The sequence below is a fragment of the Erpetoichthys calabaricus genome, chromosome 2, assembly GCF_900747795.2.
Source record: "Erpetoichthys calabaricus chromosome 2, fErpCal1.3, whole genome shotgun sequence".
Lineage (NCBI taxonomy): Eukaryota > Metazoa > Chordata > Cladistia > Polypteriformes > Polypteridae > Erpetoichthys > Erpetoichthys calabaricus.
In genome coordinates this window covers 252,704,029-252,725,229 of record NC_041395.2, presented here as the reverse complement: position 1 = coordinate 252,725,229, position 21,201 = coordinate 252,704,029, and the positions used below count along the sequence as shown (strand labels likewise).

Sequence of the window (21,201 nt, the reverse complement as noted above, 5' to 3'; positions counted from 1 at the left end):
TTGAATTTAGATTAACAATGCTCACTAAAACATTCTTTAAACATTAACGTATACAAGAAAAATTAAATACTTTCTAAGCTTTTAGTTGTTTCAAATGCCTTAGAAGCAGGTGCATTTCAGTAGAAAGCAACCAAACATGCATCGTCATTTCAGTTTAGGAGTTGAAAATAATGAAAAGTAAGCACTTGATTTTACACAATAAAAATGATAGAAAACTTCTATATTCTGCCAAACATATTACTATGACAGGAAGAGAAAATCTGAATACTCCAACAGTCAGGCAAAGCAGAACATAATGTTATAACATACCTTATTCCAAATACATCTGTGCTGCAGTCAATGCACTACCAACAGAGTTAACTAACCGGGTTATCTCTGTTTATCATAGTTTATTGTGAACAAATAACTGGCAAGTATATAGCAGAGGTGCCGAGTGTGAAAATGCACTGTTCTTTTAATTAACCAAGATATTTTTGCAGGAGATATGGCAAAAATGCTTTAGAGGGACATACTTCATATTTTTAAAAATCAGCTTAGCTTTCTAGTGAGAACATATACTTCTGGATGTTCCCATGTTTACTAATTCAGATAATCTTTTTATCTGCTACTGACATGAACTGACACTGAGCTAGAACTTACATTTTAAAATGAGTAATTCAATTATTTTTTCAGGATTGAAACAAGAAATAGGGGATTCCTTAATGGCAAACTGTTTAATGGTTCCAGAATGAATTATATCATGTGCTTGGACAAAATCTGTTACTACCAACCCGTTAAAGAGTTTAGTGAATCAAAATAAGGCAGGGCACTTCACTGACATGCAAGAGCTATAAACCTAAACAAAGAAAGAAGACATTATGCAACACTGTATTTCAGTCTTCAGAAGAAAATTCAACTACTTCTTAAAGACATAACATTAGAAATTCTCATGTCCAGTCATAGCCATTTTTTAAAAGAGGCAGCATATTCATTTGAAGCAACTTAAATTTGTTTTGTTACAAAGTATTTCATGGTAAGAGCTTTTCTGATCATTTCTGATCATTGCTCATTTAGTGGTTATTTTCACTTTTTTATCTGCTACTGAATACATGGCAAAAATCTGGTTTCATATTCTCTCCCTGTATAAAGGTATTAATTTTCAAAGATATTGCACTTTTTATCTTGTTACCTTGAATTGTACTTGTGCGATTTTTGAAAATAAGTCTGCTGTATGAAATCAAGTTGTATGACTGTATGGTAGAGATGATATTGCCTGCCTGCCACAAAAATGCAGACTATTATTTAAAATCATGGCCTAAAATACATTAATTCTTAAAGTGTAAATACAGTATAGCAAAACCAGGACCTGTCTTCAGTCAAGCTCTAGCTCCCTACTAACTGCACTGGATAAAACATATTTAGTGAAATTGTAGAAATAAAAGAAACAAGATTATAAGGTCACTGCCATTATGTAACAAAGAACCATCAAAGTCATTTTTTTTTTAAAAATACAAAGCAAAATATTGTATCGTTTCCATTTAAAATGATGACAATTCAAACCAAGTGCTTCAAACCTGTGACATGACACACAATAGTAACAGGATGCCAATAACTACTTTGTAACATTTAAATGAGATCATTACACCTCTAACATTTAGAGTACTCCTTATAACTGTATCAGTTTGGCAGAAACAACTGAATTTTCCACCCTGCAGTTGATTTGGCTTTAATTACTGATGGATGCCTTACTCTGAGCAAGTTGAATCTAGTGCGGTAACAAGGATGGGCTGGTTATGAAAGTAGTCCTCTGTCTCTGTATGTATTGTAATAAATTTTGGGCGCAGCTGAAAATCACAGAAATGCATTTGCAAATACATACGGGTTTTCGGGTTATTAATGTGATTTTTATGAACATTGCGGTGTGTGCTGCTCATTTTTTTCCCCACTATATATTTTATTTCTCTCTGTTATATAAAAAAAATTTGGAGACAAGATGAGACTTTGTTTTAAGAGATTTTTTCAAGTCCTGCGTGACTTTGGCCATGAGATTTCTTCAAGTCACGCCCTCCTCTCAACCATATTCAACCATGCACATGGTACTCTCGCCTCTCATTCGTGTGAATGCTTTTGTCAGACACAGTTCCTGCTCTCTCAGCTCTTTTAAATTTTAACGTTTCTTCACTTTTAAGTTCCCAATTAAAGAAGATGTATTATGTCCAAATCTTATTGAAGAATTTCATCACGAAGGGCTATCAACAGAAAAAAATGAGGGCAATCCTAGCACCGAGACACTGTGAAGTCAAACGAATTAACACCAAATACATCAATCGGTTACAAGGCAAATTGTTTAAAATTGTTTAAATACGTATCAATAGACTATGCTGAAACAGATGGTGGTGATCATGTGGAACATGAAAACAACAACTTACAATATCCCGAAAAATAACTACAACCGTTAGAACAGCTTTTGCAAAGACAATTAATAATTCTGAGCCAAACATTCGAAAAAGTCGTTTTACTTAATAGAGAGAAAGAAACGAAATAATTCAATCACGGGCAGTTGTACATTGCAGTTATATCAAAATTCAATGGGCTATTGATGAAAATTTAATTCAAAAAATTGTTTTTACTGAAGTTTTACAGTGAAAGTGTAAGTTTAAAAAGTATTTGCATGTTAATTTCAAAGCCAAACAGAACGAAATTGTATTACTCAACAAACTCTAACGCAACATAAAATGTAATTTACTTTCAAATTATTACGTTTTACTATTTTTTAATATGATTAATTACTTGCTGTTAGTAAAATAGTTAGTTCCATTATGCATATGTAACAATTCCCTTGAAAATAAAAATCTTTAATTTGTCCATCCGCATCCCCATACGCAAGTGGCAGAACTGCAAAGAGGCTAGCATGTAGCGCCAGCTCTGGGGTTGGCGAGCGAAGCGAGGAGGGGGCAAAGCCTCCTAGTAGTATTACAAACAGTTTTTTACCTACACACTAATTTTTAATATTAAGAGTTATAAAGTTTACTTTTTAATAGTATTTGTTTCCTATACACTACAGGACATTAAATAAAAACAAAATGGATTTTGCTCAAAAACTATACATCACTTGATCTATAAGATTTCAGCTAAATAAAATTGGACAGCTTAGTATAAGACACTCTCATTTTCCTCATACGCTGTCTCTTTGAAACTGCATAACATAACCAATTTTAGAAAACATCCAAATATTAACTATCCATTGCAAGCAACAAAAATTTCCCCATTATTGGCCAGAAACAACGTGTATATTTGTTAAACAAGTTCTGTTTAAGAAATAGTCTTCAGTACAGCTATAATCTCAGCAAAACTGTGTCTTAACCCAACAAGGTGAACATGTTAAGAGTGTTTCCCACAGTAATTTGAAAAAAATCTGCCAACAGTATAATATTTTCACTTAAATTTAACTTATTAAAAACTTTCAGCAGCAGAAAATTTTGTATTTGGCAAACTGTTATTTTCTAATAGATACATTTATTACCTAGTATTACTTAATAGTAGTTTCTACCTTTCAGAATATGGCTTTTTTGTAAAGTTGGATATGTATGTGTAATTAACATATTAATTCATCTTAACAAATGATGTTGAACAAAAATATGCAAAAAATACTCAGAAATTATCATATTTTGTGAGGCAAATATTCTTCAAACTTCCAGTGTATTTAAATGGTGATAATGTTATGACACTTAAATAATTTACCAGTACCATACATTCTACATGAACTGTGCTGTCATTTTTGAAATGGAACAGATCAGTAGTGTGAGCGGCTTCAAGACTTTATTTATTTGATTAGCACTATCACAACTTCTGCTGCCACAAAATTCCAGGAGAACAGGCTTTAATTCTGGCCTGGTTTCTGCCAATGTATAATATGTATGGGTTGCTTTCAGCACTTCGGGTGTCCTAACATAGCCTAACAACATGCCTTTTAGGCTATTTCAAGTCTCTGAATTGGCTTAGACTAGAAGTGTGTGAGCGGACCACTGAGGATCTGGCAATCCATAGTTGGATCCTGTCTTTTTGCCAATACTTTAAAGGTAGGTTATGGCTCCCTGTGACCTTACAGTTTTGATTAAGAGGGCATATAAACAAACATTTTCTTGTATTCCTTTTAAACAATAAATAAAGATTGAAAAAGCATACATAAAATAATAATAAAGTATTAAATTGCACAAAAGGCACTGAGGACTTTATAACACAATAACATCCTTTCTGGAAACCCCAACAATTTTGATCTTCAGGGTTTCAGAAGATCTGCTTAGAACATCAATCACACCACACCTTAGCAAGGGATGTAAAAGCTGCTCTGCAAAACTATGACTCTGAAAAAGTATTAACTGCACCCTTATCCCAGACCTGGCCCTGTTTGACTACCACCTGTTCACCTGTCTGGAAGACTATCTCTAAGGGAAACATTATGCCAATTATGAAGAAGCCAATCTAATTGACCATTTATATCAGAATCAGATTTATCCATTAATAATGGAAGGGCAAGACAGACAAAAGGTGTGAATTCTCATACCAGGGACACTAAAGCCAATGTCGCATTACACGAGTTCTAGTCATTTGGTATGTCAGATTTGCCAAATTAAGTTACTAATCTTGATGCCAGACTAAGATAATGTAAATGAAGGCTACAACTCAAAATCACTGGAAAAGTTAGTATCTGCATGACTGGCATTAAAGTGGTCTTCTATGACTAAAAATTCCTACATTGACACACTATATAACAAATGCACACATATAAATAATTTTTTTAATTGAATTCACACTTATTTTTATTACTTTTATATGTAATACTGGCTAATTCTACTCATAGTTCTACAAAGGAATCAAAAACTATGAAACACGTTTAAATGTGGATTCCACCATCTTAAGTGCTAGAAATAAATCATCAGTACCATTAATGTAAAGATCAAAGTACTCAATATAAAGTACATGTCTAGAGTGTAAATAAAAGTTTCTATAAATTAGTGACTGTTCCCAGAGCAAGGTTTAATCTAAACAACCCAAACATTCATTAAATGATTTCACTACTGTTTTTGAAAGATTATTGAAAAGTTAACAAAACCATAAAACACCACATACTTGTGTCCCTGAAGAATAAACAGGAGCAAATGCAATTCCAGCATCTGTAGAGCCAAGGCGCAATTTACCAGCTGTTGTAGTCAGCAAATCTCTGAGAGTAGATCCTTGCTCATTGTTGTGCGACACCAATGATGATGATTTACAGCTCAAAGAGTCTAAACTGTTTGTTAATTCCCTCTCCTCCTTGATATACTTGCTTTCCGGAGATTCTTTATTTTCTGAAACAAAGGAAGGATTTAGACATTTTCCAGTAGCACCTCTTATTTTTCAAGGAGGACTATGTCAGTTATTTTTTCCTGACTTAATAATCTCACTGCTTTTGGAAAAATAATCAAGTAATGTTACAACACAAAATAAGAAATATTTAAACTGGTATTTTAACTTAAGTGCCCCAGAATGAAAGTCAGATAGTATATTTTATATGAACACTTTACATAAAAAAAAAAAAGAATTGCCTTTGTTGGTAAATATTAATTAGAAATCAATTTGTTAAACAAATCAGAACCGTGAAGAAGGAATGAGGAGAAAATGATTTCAAAACAGTATAAAATGTCAAGAAAAAATGTATCTGGCTGCCACACGTTTTGCCAAAAAAATGCAAGAGCTGCATCTCACCTTTCTTTTCTTCTCTAGCTTTCTGCTCAGCTAAATCTGCTAGGAAATGCAAAGGAGACTGGGATTCAGGATGAGATAGCTTGCTATCGGTGTCGCTTCCTGGGCTACTGTCGCCATTGGTTTCTATTTTTTGCAATGAATTCTGAAGCTGAAATTCATTTTTTGTTATTTTATTGCTGTGATTAAGAACATTTTTCAAAACCTGAAACAGAGGTAAAAATAGTCCACAAATTAGGTCACTATGAAAAATTTCAAAAACAAAACAAATAAGACTCTGATAACCAAAATCTAATGAAGCATGACAATGTATTTATTAACCAGCATTTTGTGAGATGGCACATTACATAACTAATACTGTGATGAACCTAGAATATCTGTGACTTTCACTCAGGTATTTTATTTATTTCTGCAGCTGATCACAATGTTTTTATAGTCTCTAATTCTAGTACTGCACTTTGTTTTTAACTATGTGTGTATAATATATCCATCGCCATGTACGTTTTTTCAACTCTGGGGTATCTCGTAATTATTACTTGATATTTTAAAGCACTCTTATGCCAATTGAAGTTTTCATATTTCCCTAAACAACCTACAACCTATAGGTATACTAACAAATATGTATTAGTTTAAATGTATTACAACTTTGGTTAAAAAATCTCGGTGTTGCACATATGTTTCAGCATGAGATACATGGCACTGGCAAGGAAACCATTAATGGGATGCTCTCCCAATATATTACTTACTTGGCTTTTATATCAAATCAAGTCAAACTCGGCTAGAGTTTATAGAATTGAGAACTATACTTCAGCTGTCTCTTCCAGACTCTACAAAGCAGGTCACATTTGAAACGAAAGTGGATGCTCTGTCACTGATTACAAAAGCCTTTATCCAAACCAAAAGTATAATAAAGCTGTTCTTGGTGACGTTGTGCAAATATGAAAGAGATAATGAACTGAAAAAACCCCGGGAGTGTCTCAAAGCAATGCACAGGTTTGACAGGATGCTGATTGAATACACAGAGAATGTTCAAAACTGAACCGAAAATCTCCAATGTAAAACATATATACCTGAATATTTCAACTTTGGGCAGAAATGTGATATCCAAAAATAACAGAATTAGAATAAAATTTCGAATAATCATCTGGAGTCTCACTTATAAAACTTTCTGTGAATTCACGAATGAAAATATACATATGCCAAAAACAGTACAATGCATATGCCAAAAATAAAACCAGATTTATAAAACCTGGAATATAAACATTTCTACACTGTTTAACCTTAATAAATCACAAACATCTTGTAAAAGTCCACACATGAATGCACACTGAAGCCAAACTTAAAACAACCATATATATTGACTATTCCAAAGAACCTTGTACATATCGTTATGTACTCGCAATACTGCAAACCTTCAGTGGCTGGTAAACCAGCCTCCCACCTGGCGCATCAAGCCATTGGCAATTGCATTTGAGTTGTTCTATGGTATTCTCCTCACCTGCACTATGCACTCTGGGGAAAGGCGTATGGCTCCAGCGACCGAGCAGGTAGCCTCTAACACCTGGCACATGTAATGATATAATTGCTGTTAAAATGAATAGTAAAAGGCCAGATGAAAAACAGCCAGTTACTTTACCAATAAGCCAGCTGCCACATTTAGCACCATTAGCAAAGTTTATGCCAACACTAGTTTGCCTCAAAATAAACGAATAATGGGTTGACCCAGGACAACAAGCCATTATGTTTGTCAGTCTCATCTTGGTATCACAGATAACTTGTTTGTTATTGGAATGTAACTACTTACAGTTAACAAAAGCATCTGCATTCTCACTAGGTGCCTTTATAGCAATCTGAGTGCTGCAAATTGCCACAATTACATTAGGAAAACACTGCTGCTAATTTCCTTTTCATGTCTGCTTGTAAAACCAAACTACATACTTGGAAACTGAATGTAGTGCATTGCCAGTTGTTTATGGCTTGGCTGAGATATCCTTGACCTGCCAGCCAGTTTCCTCTAGCAGGTGCCTGTTGCCAGAAAGCCAACTGTTGTTAAAACCAGGATATGAACAGGTATGGCCCGATTTCGGGCAGTGTGACTTCAGGGCTAACTTTGTACATAATTCCAAGGAAATGGTTCTTGAAAATCTAAATCGGCTCATAAGTCAGTCATCATCATGGGCAAAAAAGTTCAAACAGTCCTAAAAACATCTTGACTTCATATATGCCAGTTACATAGTCTTCAAGTAGGGACAAACAAGCCATGTTAGGCTACAAATAGGCTACATAGGCATTGTATTAATAGTTTGAGTGCAGGAAGTGAAATCACGTCTGTGCTTTTACTGCAGTTTGATTTTTAATTCTTAGAAGTGACAAAAGATAGATAATATAAACTGACAGAAAAAGAAAAAAGTTCTTCAATGCAAATAAGCAGTATTAGCCCTTTTAAAAAGAGACCAAAACACAGTATACACATCATATTTATCACTTTTAAAATTTAATATGTTTGTTATGTCAACGCACAATATCCATGATCAACGGTGTCGTCATTTCCCACTTCCTCCATGGATCAGAGTTGCCGTAAATATAAGTAAGTTCTCCCATCAAGTTTTCATTTATAAATCACGACTTTTGCATGGTAAGTCAAACATGCACATTTCAAGCTTCTTATTGTGTGTATGAAAGTTTTTTAAATCTGACCCCTGGCTTCTTATCTGAAACATGCTTGATATATCTCTGCACTATGAATTTTAAAAAACATACCTGTGAAACTCCATTTGTGGCAGGGAGTTTGCCAACTTGAAAGTTTTGTTTACTGGCACATGGGCAATGACATTTAATTCCATACTTCTCTTTTAAGGAATGCATCACTTCCACCAGATCTGTTAAAACTATTTAAAAAAATATGGGTGTGTTTATATGATAATCACTTTTTAAATAAAGCATTTGCTTACATAAAGGGCAAAAATGAAAGTATTCAACTGTACATAATAAATATTGGAAATGGGCATAAGAAAAACAAAGTTAGTCTTAAATAATATATTGTCTTTTTCTAATTGTAGCACAGATGGCAGTCATATCGTTCAAGATTAACTACTACCACTACTACTTAGAAGCAGAGAGACAAAAAGAAGGCTGGGGGTGGGGAGGGTTGTGGTGTTTATTAATCAGGGAGATTTATAAACTGGCAGATCTCCAAAAGGGAATATTTGGCCATACCATTTCCTGGAATAATCTGTGTTGGCATCAAGTGCTTATGGTCATGAGGCTGTCCTTTAACACACTTCATCCAAGCGTAGAGTTCTTTGTCTAAATTATAACACAACATTTGTTACCTCATTTGTGAAATACACTCTCCATTACTCATAGCAAAATACCATTAGCTGTCACTGAACAATAAAAATAAAAAAATCTTCAAAACAAATGTGACTGCTTAAATATTAAAAAATGAGAAAACTACATTTTGATGTAAAAAATGTAAAAGTATAGTATTACAAGCAAGCACTTACTTTACCAAGAAACAGAGTGTTTTACAGATAGTATTTAACCCATCATGCAATTAATATATGAAGACTTTACTATTTAAATAAATATGCTCAGGATAATGTGTGTTTAGAAGATGACTGGATGGATGGATTGTAGAACTGCACTGAACCAGACCACACTTTGTACAAAATTTAATCACTTCTCTTCATGTTCTAAATTCATATCATTTTTCTATAAAAATCATTTTTGCCCATAATGGCAAATAATAAGCAGTTTTATTACAAAATACTTAACATACTAATGACTCAATTTCAATTAAAATTCAATCTAATCTAATAAAGCTATTTCACATTTTTGAAACTTTATGCAAGAAATGCTGCATTCCTATTATTTGTATTACTCAAAACATTGAATAATGCATTTGTTTTGGGGATTAAACATACTTTGAATGGCAAAGGCATTTGTACATTTTGTATCATTCATATGCTACAAAATATTGTATCACCAGTAGGGGATGGAAATGAATTGTTTTAACTATTATTTAAGAAATAACAAAGTACTTACTGAATTTTACAGATTTTCCTGAACTATAAGCAAAACCAACGTACTAACCACAAGTGTTATTTTTACTCAACACTATCATGATTCTGTCAAAAAGAATTTTACTACTATATAAAGTATATAAATACAAAATTCTTTTTACAACATGACTGTATTATACCTAAGATATTATAAAAACAAAAAAAAAACAATCACTGCCTGACCTTTGGAGCTTTTTCTTTCTTTTGCTTTGTAACAATCCAAACAGACCACAAATCCACATTTTTGGCAGACCCAATGAATGTTAAACAGTGTTGCTTCACATGCATCACACATCTCCCGCACTCCTCTTACAGCTCTTTTCCAGGCTATTTTGGCTGAAAGGCAAAGTAAACACTGCTGATGAAATGCAAAATTATAAGTCCCAGATGTGAAGGGGGGTTAGGGGGTGTGGCATTTTCCCTTCTCTTTAACAACAGATGGTGTTAAAAAAAGGGAAGTTTTTACAGAAAACACACTTATTCTTTCCCATTCAAATTCATATAATTTAAAATACCTTCAGAAATTTTACTATAATGAACATTCTCACAATCACTGTAGATTTCAAAATACCAAAAACAGTCAGTACATAGAAAATGACTCAATTGTACCATATAAATAAAATTTTTCATCATTTCAAATTAATTAGTAGTATTTGTGCATTCTAGCATTACATCTTTCAATGGGGTTTACATTTATGAACATTTTCACTCTACCATTATAGATAATGTCAAATTTAAGCAACATTAATTGAAATCAAATACAGAACTAACCATCTTTTTTAATCCATGTGATGGCTGTATTTTCAGACATAACTAGTTGACAAAATTTATCTCCAATGTAGTCCAATATGTATTTAGAAGTGTCCAAGTCAAGATCATTGTCTTCATAATCACCTGGTGCCCAAAGATTAATTGCTTCATCATCATACTGGTCTGGAGAAGAAAAGCCATCTATTCTGACTACTCCATTCTTGCTAAATGAAAGGCTAAGAGAAAGAAAGACTGGATGAGGCAAGAAAGTTAATGCTGTTCTTTAAATAAAATGCAGTCTGGTATTTTTCTTCCAGAATTCTACTTTGCATGACATATTACCTTCCTATACAGTTGTTGTAGTAAGTCTTATTTACCACTGTACATTAAGTAAGTCTGCTTTCTGAGCCACATTAAATACAACAACACTGCATTTATAGCACAGATGCATTACTGAAGAACTTTCATGCTTATGTAAAGATTTTCAACTTTCTCGGATGACATGTATAGTATTATTTACACTATATACACATGGCTTACATAGCAGAATAATGTAGTTCTTTTCATAACACTATATCTGCTAGAAGAAAAAAGCTGCAAATAATAAAAACAAAAAGTAGCAATTAGGTGAGTGTGTTTATACTAAAAATACCAAATTATTTCAAAATAAGCTCAAAATGCTAAATTCAACCTCCCTAGTGTTAGACCCTAGTGTCACTCGGGCTGTGAAAACAGTGCTAAAAGCTTTACTCCAGAGTGTCACTCGGGCAAATATACAGACACATCATGCTTAAGCGTTAGATCCGAGGATTACTAGGGCTGTAAAAACGCTAACAGCGTTAGTCCCAAGCATCACTTGGGCAACAGTATTGGCGTGTCTTACGTAAACGTCTGGCCCTAGTGATACCTGAGCAACAGTGTAGACACATCTTTTCCTTGACTCATAATGGTGTCTTGTAAGAACAGTTTTTCAGCAGCCTAGGTGTTGCATGATCTTGACAGTGATACGAGCAGTGATGCTGAAGAGAATCTGTCTTCAGGCAGTGAAATTCAAACAGTCAGTGAAACTGAAAGTGACTCTGATGAATACGAAAGTGACGCTGGTGTTTGGATTTCTGTTGACCCTGCTTCAAATAAACCAGCACCACCTCATTTTGATATTGTGGGGCAGCCAGAAATAAAACTGAAGGTTGACAGGCAAGATCCAGTTACTTGAAGTTATTTCTTAATGATTATGTGATCAAAAGAACTGTTATTGAGAGAAACTGTTATGCTGAGTCGGTGTCAGGTAAATGACTATACATCTAAGCAGTTTTCCCATTCAAATATATATCACACAAGACATATTTTAGCAATGCATACAGTATTAGCATCATTATTATTCATTTCATATTATTATTATTCATTACTATTATTTGCATCATTATTCTGACTTTGCACTTTTAGTGTTTTGGATGTGTTACAGTAGAAAGATGAGACTTAATACACATTTTTCAAGGCGCAAAATGCTTTTTTTTTTTTTTTTTTTTTTTTTAGAAATAATGTAACATTTAGGAGGTTATGTAATTTTTCGATTTTTATTTTAATTTCATGTATTATAGTCTAAAACTGCTTTTTGACCATCCTGAAATCCAATTAGAGTTGGGGGAAAAAGATTTTTCTGCTGTGATAGTTTACTTGCAACAGTATATTGTTATCAATAATGCTGAAAATCATTGAAAAAGGAAGCTGATGTAGGAAAATTTAACACTATCTTTCTTGGTGATGATAAAAGGGGATTTACCGGCGAAAATAATAGAATCTGCAGAAAACAGGGGAGTGAGCAGTTTCTTCTCCTTTCTTACTACGGACAATTCTGCATTCTCTACACTTTTGAAGGTTAGGTCCAATTTCCGAGCAAGAATCATCCTGCAGAAAAGACTCTCCAGTCTGTTTCAGCTTCTTCACTTTACGCCAGTCTTTTAATACTGACCGAGGTATTCCATCTGTAAATAAATTAACATAGGCATGAATACATTAACTCTACAAATGCTTCTATAGTTAGACTGAAGCATGTCTTTTACAGATCAGGATTTTTAGTATGTCCTTTTCTGAAACGTTTCTACGTATATTTAGGAGTTATGCCAGAACATCACACTGACAAATTTTGTAATTTAATGATCATTGCATACTAAACACTCAATGCTAAAAAAAAAAAAAATAATAATAATAATAATAAAAAAAGTCATTGTATATGAAATTTTGTAGCCTACTAGTACCAATTTCTTATCTTATATTTACATTGCAATTATCTACTTTAAATTATGCAGTAACATATGTTATAATATTTTAAGTTAAACATGCTAAAATTTAATTGATGCATAAGTTTGCCTTCAAAAAGCACTTGAAGAGCAGTAAGATACTTAAAGCTAGCACTAAAAATGTCTTGGCAAGAGGCTTTTCACATAAATGAGAACATTTCTAGCTAAGGCATAAATGTGACTGGCACATGTGTTAGCCAGATGGTCTTCACTGGATTTCCTAACTTACTTAATACAAATAAATAAGTAAAGATTTGCCACCTGATACTTGGATGTAAAGATGTAAAATGAATCCATTTCTATGACGCACATCAAAATCAAAACACACTATGATGTAATTTAAACAAGATTCTTAATGTAGATTCAAAGAAAGGAATCAACTTACTGCTGCTTGCCAACTTCAGCTTTGTTTTCTCTCTTGCACTTCTGAAAATACCATTTGGCTTAACGTCCTCCTCTTCCCTTTCACTGTCACCCTTTTTCTTTTGCATATCATTTTGCTTTTTTTTGTATGTAGGCTTGGGTTGTCGTTTCACCCTTTGCTCCGATTTGCTTTCACTTTCATCTGAGTCATCTGTCTCGGAGCCTGACTCATAATGCCGCTTGGTGATTCTTCTTGTTTTCCTCTCATCTTGAGCAAGCTTGTCTTCTTGTCCTTTGAATTCCCTATTTTCCACATCACTTGATGTTGATGCAATTAAGTTAACAGTGCATGGCTTTATAATCTCTGACACAGAGCTTCCCAGCTTCTCTGTTTTATTAGTGTTTTTATCTTCTTCTGAATGTCTTGTAAGCCAGGCTTTTTTAAGTTTTGTGTGGTAGTTAGTCTGGCTTGAATGGACAGGTTGCCCATTAGTTAAACAGTCTGTTTTATTTCCTGGGTTGCTTATTCCACTACTGTCTTGTGCAATTACTACAGAACAATTGTGAATTTTAATATTACTAGATTCATTTGAATTCGAATTTTTTGAATGAGCTGCAGCCAGTGCAGCTTTGTGTTTTTTTAAATGGACAAAATTTCCTGTATATGTAAGCCCCGAAGTCACCAGTGCAGTGCTTCCTGTACTAACTTGTTGAAAAGAACACGGAGATATACTTTGAATTTTATTTTCCTGTATATCTGCTGTGGGCTGCATTCCACTTGACTGTAAAGAACTTCCTATTTCAGGACTACCAGAAACAGTCAATGATACACAGCCAGTCTTTTCCGACTCAGTTAAACTTAAAATACTAGTAACTGGGGTGACAGAAGTGGTCACTTCAGTTTTGGTACTGCATATGCTATTGGCAGCTGCTACAACAGTACTGGGAACACTTCCCTGGGATATTGCTTGAAAATTCTTTTTGTACTTAGTACAAGTTTCCTCTATGCTTGTAAGCTGAAAAATTACTCTCCCAGATTCTGGGCCTGTTGTTACTTTCAGGCAGTCTGTCAGATTTGTTCCTGTAAATGATCCTTCAACAACAAGATCTTTACAAACAGCCTTTGGTCTTGGCAAGTCATCATATTTAATGCACGTAGGCGGGCGGACAATCACAGATGCTGTTGCAGCCTGTGGCTTTCCACTACTTTTTCCTAAATGCCATCCAGCTTTCTCATGGCTTAGAGTATTTCCAGCTTTTTGAATCTCTGATGAAGTCATTACAGTGCTGCTTTTAGAAACTGCATCCCGGAGCTCTGGTAACAATGTTGGAGGTTTCTGCAATTCAAAGGTTTTTCCAGCTGTACTCACTGGTTGGATTGGTGTTAGGGTTGGTGGAGAAAGTCTACCATAAGTGCCCTCTTTTCGATCCAGAGTCTGCTGTGTTGGGGGGTGAAAGACTGGAGCTCTGTGCAAAGCTGGCATACATCGAAGAGGATTTGATGGTGAGATGGCAGGACTTCTTCGTTCATTTCCAGACGCATTAAGAGAATGTGAGACCATTTGCTGAGAAAGCTGTTCAGTCATTTTTCCCACTAACCCCTCTCCTTCTGGCTGATGTTTAATCAAGGGAGGCGGTTTTGAAAGAGACTTACTATTAAATGAAGTAACAGCCAGAGGATTAGCTGTTGCTGAAGAGCTGCTGCTTAACTTCTCAACGTAAGAATTTAAAGTTTCCTTGGATGGATATAATCGTGGTGGCTCATTCACTACACTGTTTGACAGGGTAGTGAAATAATTACTTTGTGGCAAAGTCTGTGGCACTGAATGTTTAAATTTAAAAAGTTCAGATGAAGACCGTTCAGCCTCTTTATTTTGCTTCAGAATATGACTTTTGGGACTGGACCTGTTGGGTAATCGATTATAAGTGTCTTTTTCCCCTTCATTTGATTTCATTTTAGCGGTAAAAGGGGCTACTTCAATGCTTTCCTGAAGAATTTTGCGGTTTTCCTCTTTGTATTTATTCATTCTGTCCCCGGTTTCTTGAAGTTGCTGTTTGCAGTGGCCTGAAATTGTATCCAAGAAGTGTCTGTGCAAATGGCTTTCCTTGCCGGACTGACTTCTGCTGTTCTCCTGATCGGGTTTCAAATGTGCTGGAGTTGCAGATCGCATTGGCTCAATAAATGTTTTCTTATCTTGTTCCCTTATTTTAAAAGAGTAAAGAAACAAATTAAATTTGTATGACAAAGTCATGAAGTATCTGAAACCATTCTTTCATAGCTTAACAATCTGCATTTTAAAATGGAATGTTTTCTTGTAAATTAGAAAATAAGCAAGTGAAGTATCATAAAGTTTTAATTTTTGCTTTACTATAAATGCAGTTAACTGATACTGAAGTAACACATTAATATAAATGAACAAAGAATAAACCATTTACAGAGTTCAAATACTTTGCTAGAACATAACACTCCAGAACATGTCATTTCAAATAAAACTCACTTCGTTATTTGATTCATATAATAAAAATAAACACTTTCAGTTGATTACTCACTGTTTGTGATGGTCTACAGGTGGACTTGAGTGTGTATTCAGCTTGACTGGCCGGTGTGGCTCAGCACTAGCAGGTCTGACAGGAATATGGCTTAACAAACCTAGATTGTCAGATGAGGTCACAGGTGTATGTTGATGAAGCCAAGGGCTGGGGGTATTCTTTAAAAGAAAATGTAACAAACACCTGTTATTGTTGTCCAAGGTATAAAAGAGAGAGAGAGAGAGAGAGAGAGAGAATATTAAGTGCAATGAGGATTAAGAATTCAAAGGTAAACATTACATAAATGTATTAATCAGGTAGTATCATGGTTGTACTTTTAAAGATGTCAGTTGAATACTGCACAATTAAAACACAATTTTACTACAGATATGTGTAAAGCAAATGTACACAATGTTATCTGTTAATAATATGAGATACTAAAGGTATATGTATTTTTTAAACCTTTAACTCTGTCATCGAGTTCCCAAAATTACTGGTTCCTAAATGTATTTAAAAAGACCATATCAGTACTTTTTAAAACATCTTCAGGTTTCATTTTTAATTGTCTAAACTTATTAATACATAGTATTTCTGTAAGCTAGATTTTCTGTATGATTTTTATAGGCATTACTACAGACATACTCATTTTACTTTTTATTGTTGGGCTTAAAAAAGGTATTTATATACATAAATAAAAACAACAATAAACATTTACAAATGTTAAAGAAATATTTCTAAGCAGTACTCAAAGTTTAATGTAAAAATGTAAGGCAACGTCTGACAACTGACAAGTCACCATAGGTTAATAAATTTTCATTTGCAAAACATTAAACATATAACTCTAATATATAATTCTCTTGTTGGATACGAATAACAGCAACTTCCCAGTCCAAACCCTAAAGGAAATGTCTGACAGCACTAAATATACATATGAATATTGTGTTTATGTCCAATCCACTTCCACAAGTTTGCTGAAACAACATTTAAAGAAGACTGCTGCTCATGTATGTGGATTTCACTTTCATCAAACAACAAATCTTTTAATTCTTGCGGATATGCCTCTTCATTGGGAAGAAACACTACTTTTCCCTGATGGCAACACGAATTAGATGATCTGCAAGTCTCCGACTTAAAGTTTAAATCCAAACAATATATTCGATCTCTTTTCGCTGTTCTGTTATTTCACCGAGTAATAATTTCCATTTGTTACTGCTAATGTGATCTTTACTATCATTTTTTGAGACTTTTGAATTTTAGTACTTTCATTATCTCTAACCTGCTCTGCATGTGAATCACACCAACAGTTTTGATTTCTTTACGACGTTCTACTTTGTCTTTTATTTCCGACTCCAGGTGTGGTTAAATCTCTTGGCACAAAGTCTTGCACCGCGGGATTTGAAAGTATCTCTCTGAAAAAGTCACGTCTCGTCCCAGGATGATTTTATATAATAGAGAGACAAGACAGTCAAGGAAGTCGTCATAATAAGGCAGATAAGAAGTATTCTCAATCAACTAATAAGTACAAAGATATCAATAAACTCAAAAAGTATTATATATTAAATGTATAAGTGAACACTGTACATAATGCATAGATAATTACATAAGGACAGTCACAATTATAGGACAGCAGGGGTGCATGGGATATCGGTACTGGAAAAGTAGGAAAAAACCTCCAAAGGTCCTACAAAAAGACAATTCCACTTGGATTAATCAAGTATGAAAAAAAAATTGAATATAGTACAGAACCAGCATTTTGAGATCTTCGGTTACTGTAAGTGAACATTAGCTTTCCACTGAAACCCCCCACCAGGTGGAGTAGCTAGGTAGAAACATACTCAGATGTGCTGGAGACTTAATGAAACCACATGGTTCAACACCAATTGATCTGAGGCAAGGAAGACTTCAAAGTGGGACCCACCATCCTCCCATGACTACTTTGAAGGATTCAACACTTCATGGGGATACCCCTTCCCTCTTTGCTTTGATGTACATTTTTGGCCATTAAGGGAGAAGTGGGGGCACATTGTCTCACGATGGTGTGGCATACTAGGCAGGTGTCACAACTGTGCAGGGCACCAGACAGCCAGGAAAAAAATGTGCGATGGTGGGGTTGTAAGTTATCTGTTATTTGATTTGGAAATGTTTTGGCACTGGTAACAAGGCCTAATGATAGTATCAATGCTGAAGTCAAAAATGTAGTGTCAATACAACACTACATGACAGTAATTAAAACTACATTCTCCAAATGAAAATGTCTTTCATGTTAAGTCATTGTTTAAATATATTTTCCAAAAGTATACTGTGAAAAAATAACATTCTTGCAATTCATTTTATACATATTTTTCTTGTTTAGAGGTTTTGATAAAAGCCGTATGCTTCAAATTCTCATATCATGGTTTTAATAAAACATTACTTTTTTCCATTAGTATAGCAACAAGAAAACTTGAACACAGTTAGTAAGTTAACATTAAAAAAACTAATTTCATTTTATTTATAATATATATTAAAGTACAATTAATTTTCAGAAGCTTGCTTTTAAGCAATTATACATACCCTTCTAATGCCAGCTTCTGAGGTGACTGTGTTTTCCGGATGGACCCACTTGGAGGAAGGCAAACTAAGACCTGGGAAGGAATGAGTTCCATTTGGGTACTGCCAAATGATTGGGTAGAGACCAAGCTGATTGTAAGAAGCATGAGTCTGTCCCAAGATATGAGGTGACTGTTGTTGTAAAAACTGTTGCGGTTGATGCTGATGATGGTGAGCTAAAGCTAAATGGCTTAAGCCACTAGCATGAGTGGATTCCAGGCGAGGGTGTCCACCCAATAAAGAACCTGTGGGCATTCCAGGGAGTACAGTTGGAAGAATATGAGGGTGATGAACAGAATGATGTGGAGCACCAGTAAGGGCATGTGCATTAATAGCAGCCATTGAGGCTTGAGGCGTAGATCCTGAAAGAAGATGTGAAGCATGATGACTATTGGCAGTTAAACATGTTGCATGTGAGGATGCATGGAGTGGATGAAGATGCTGAGCCATATATGTAATATGGTTAGCCTCTGTTTCAGGTCTAACAAGTGCAGGATCCCTGTAAACAGTAAAGTGTTCATTTTTGTCTATTATAAGGGGACTTTTAGTTGTTTCCACTTGGTTTATTCTAGATGCAACTGGTTTAAAGCTTGACTTGGGAATATCAGTCTCAGTTTTCAATGCTGATCTGTTTGTAACAGATGGGGTATCTTGGTACCTAGATTTCTGTTTATAAATCTCAGGTGATCCATTATGTTTTAAACTAGATGTATCAGTATAGTTCTGTTTAGACTGCACTATATCTTGAGATGTATTAGATTTAGACCTTCCTACTTCAAGAGAATTCTCTGACTTCCGTTTTAAAGCATCAGATGTGGGACTCAATTTATTTAAATTCCTACCCTCTTCTACAAAGTTGGCTCTGTTTGTACAAGACATAATTGAAGAGTACAGAGCTTTACTTTCAGCTACAGAAGATGAATCACTAACTACAGCAACCGGTCTTATAACCTCTGAATGAACAAATTCAATTTTACTAGAAATATTATTGTTTAATTGCTGTTTGACCTCTGGTTTCCTCAAATCAGAAACTAAAGGATTTACAACTAAATGTCTTGATTCCGATAAATACACATTTGATTTGTTGGATGTGTGCACAAGAGAAACTGCCACAGAAGTTTCCCGAGATTCATTACTTGAACTGCTGTCCTTAGTAATATCAATGACACATTTTGATGTAGGAGTCTGTGATGGACTGTTGGCATAATGATCCTTGGGTAAAGACTCCGCAGTGTTTTTTATTTCTACAATGCACCCCTGGACATCTGGCATACTGGCATGCAGATCGTAGTGAGTAGGAGGCTCTGTTGGCTGAGGTGAAGATTTTTCCTCCTGCAACTCACTGTCAGCTGACATGTGTATTTCAGATTTTTGAGTTGTTTCATCTTTTGTTGTATCCCAAGGAGACTGTCTGCCTGTTAAAACCTGTTCATCTGCTCTTTTGCTAATTTGGGATTCATCTTCACTAGGTTGTGAAGTACTCTTGGATTTTATCTCAATTTCTGAATTTTGCTCAAAAGAAGAATCTGTCACTATTTTGGCAGAGTTTTCACAGTCACTGTTCTCAGAGTAATCGGAGATACTCTCTGCCTTCAGTCTTTTTAAAGTAGCTTTCTTTTCATCGTCTTCATTCTTTCTTCTTTTGTTTACAACTTGTTTGTTTCTGTGTTTTGGAAAATCTGTAAAACACAACAAATGTAAATATATATGTTTTAAATAGTTGCAATAAAGATTAAGAAATGTATGCCCATTCCAAACCATACAAACATAAACACACTCCAAACCATTCTAGAAGGTTAAACTGAAGTAAACAGAAATTGATTTTTTTGAAACTCCTTTCATGATATAAGAAAAAAACAATTACAGAGATAAAGCTATGCTAAATTTACATATTTTTCTGGGCAAAATATGTTATTTTAAAAAAAATCTAAAAATATACAGTATTACTTAACAACATACTAAAGACTAATTCTCATGGGAAAAACAGATTTAAAAGACACTTTGTTCTGTATTTAAGATTAAAACAAAGAACTTCTTTAAAAAATCATTCTAGCAATACTGCAGTATTGAAGTTTTAACCACCAATGTTACATTTGTTAAATCTACCATTCAATCTACACTAGACAAGGTTGACATAAGGAAACTAGTGAGAACAAAATTCATATGAACAACTTATTCTTCACAGTAGATAATCCTAGATCATTTTAGCCACTTAGTTATAGTCTAGTTTTAGTCAACAAAAAGTAAATTAATTTTAGTAAATTGGTTTTAGTCGACTAAAAGTAAATTAGTCCAACAGTCAAAATCAGATGGATATCTTGTTTAACATAAAAAATATGCACTAGTACCTCTAAACTATTACACTAACATATACACTAAGCCAAACCACATGTAGTGATTATTGAACATAAAATGAGTAGGCGTAGAAAGGATTTATTCAAAAGGATCTTGGTCAGATAATGGCAGCTCCAGTATGTCATCATAGTTTCCTGGCTTTCAACATGCCTTATCTATGCTGCTATAAGATTTTATGAAAAAAAAAAATCTATATATGACATAAGTGCTTTTACTGCATTCTTCACATTTTAGAGGTTATGCTCATATACAACAGTTTGTCCACAAAAATCAAAAGAATAACACAAATTTAGTGTTGGCAGATTCATATTCAGTAAATAAAGTAATGCTATTTTGCCATACTGTACATATCATATTAATTGGGAGATGTGCTTTAAACACTTCAAGCACTGAAATCGGAAATACATTTAAAGTGTATTAACAAAGGGAGCAGGACAATTAATCGATGATGTAGGCAACCAAAATAGCCACTTTGTTTGAAACTTGCCTTAATTTGTAATTGCTGTGACTGCTGTCGCCACTGCACGCAT

At 34.3% G+C, this 21,201-nt stretch overlaps 1 protein-coding gene across 1 annotated transcript in view; it reads right to left on the bottom strand.

Annotated features, from left to right (window-relative positions):
- jmjd1cb (jumonji domain containing 1Cb) overlaps positions 1 to 21,201 on the bottom strand; it is a 131,689-nt gene that overhangs the window by 18,559 nt on the left and 91,929 nt on the right. The window contains 10 exon segments of the mRNA XM_051922830.1: positions 5,110 to 5,327; positions 5,725 to 5,926; positions 8,482 to 8,609; positions 8,938 to 9,027; positions 9,969 to 10,121; positions 10,557 to 10,771; positions 12,319 to 12,520; positions 13,221 to 15,400; positions 15,749 to 15,906; positions 18,281 to 19,995. Coding sequence (XP_051778790.1) covers positions 5,110 to 5,327; positions 5,725 to 5,926; positions 8,482 to 8,609; positions 8,938 to 9,027; positions 9,969 to 10,121; positions 10,557 to 10,771; positions 12,319 to 12,520; positions 13,221 to 15,400; positions 15,749 to 15,906; positions 18,281 to 19,995 — 5,261 coding nt within the window.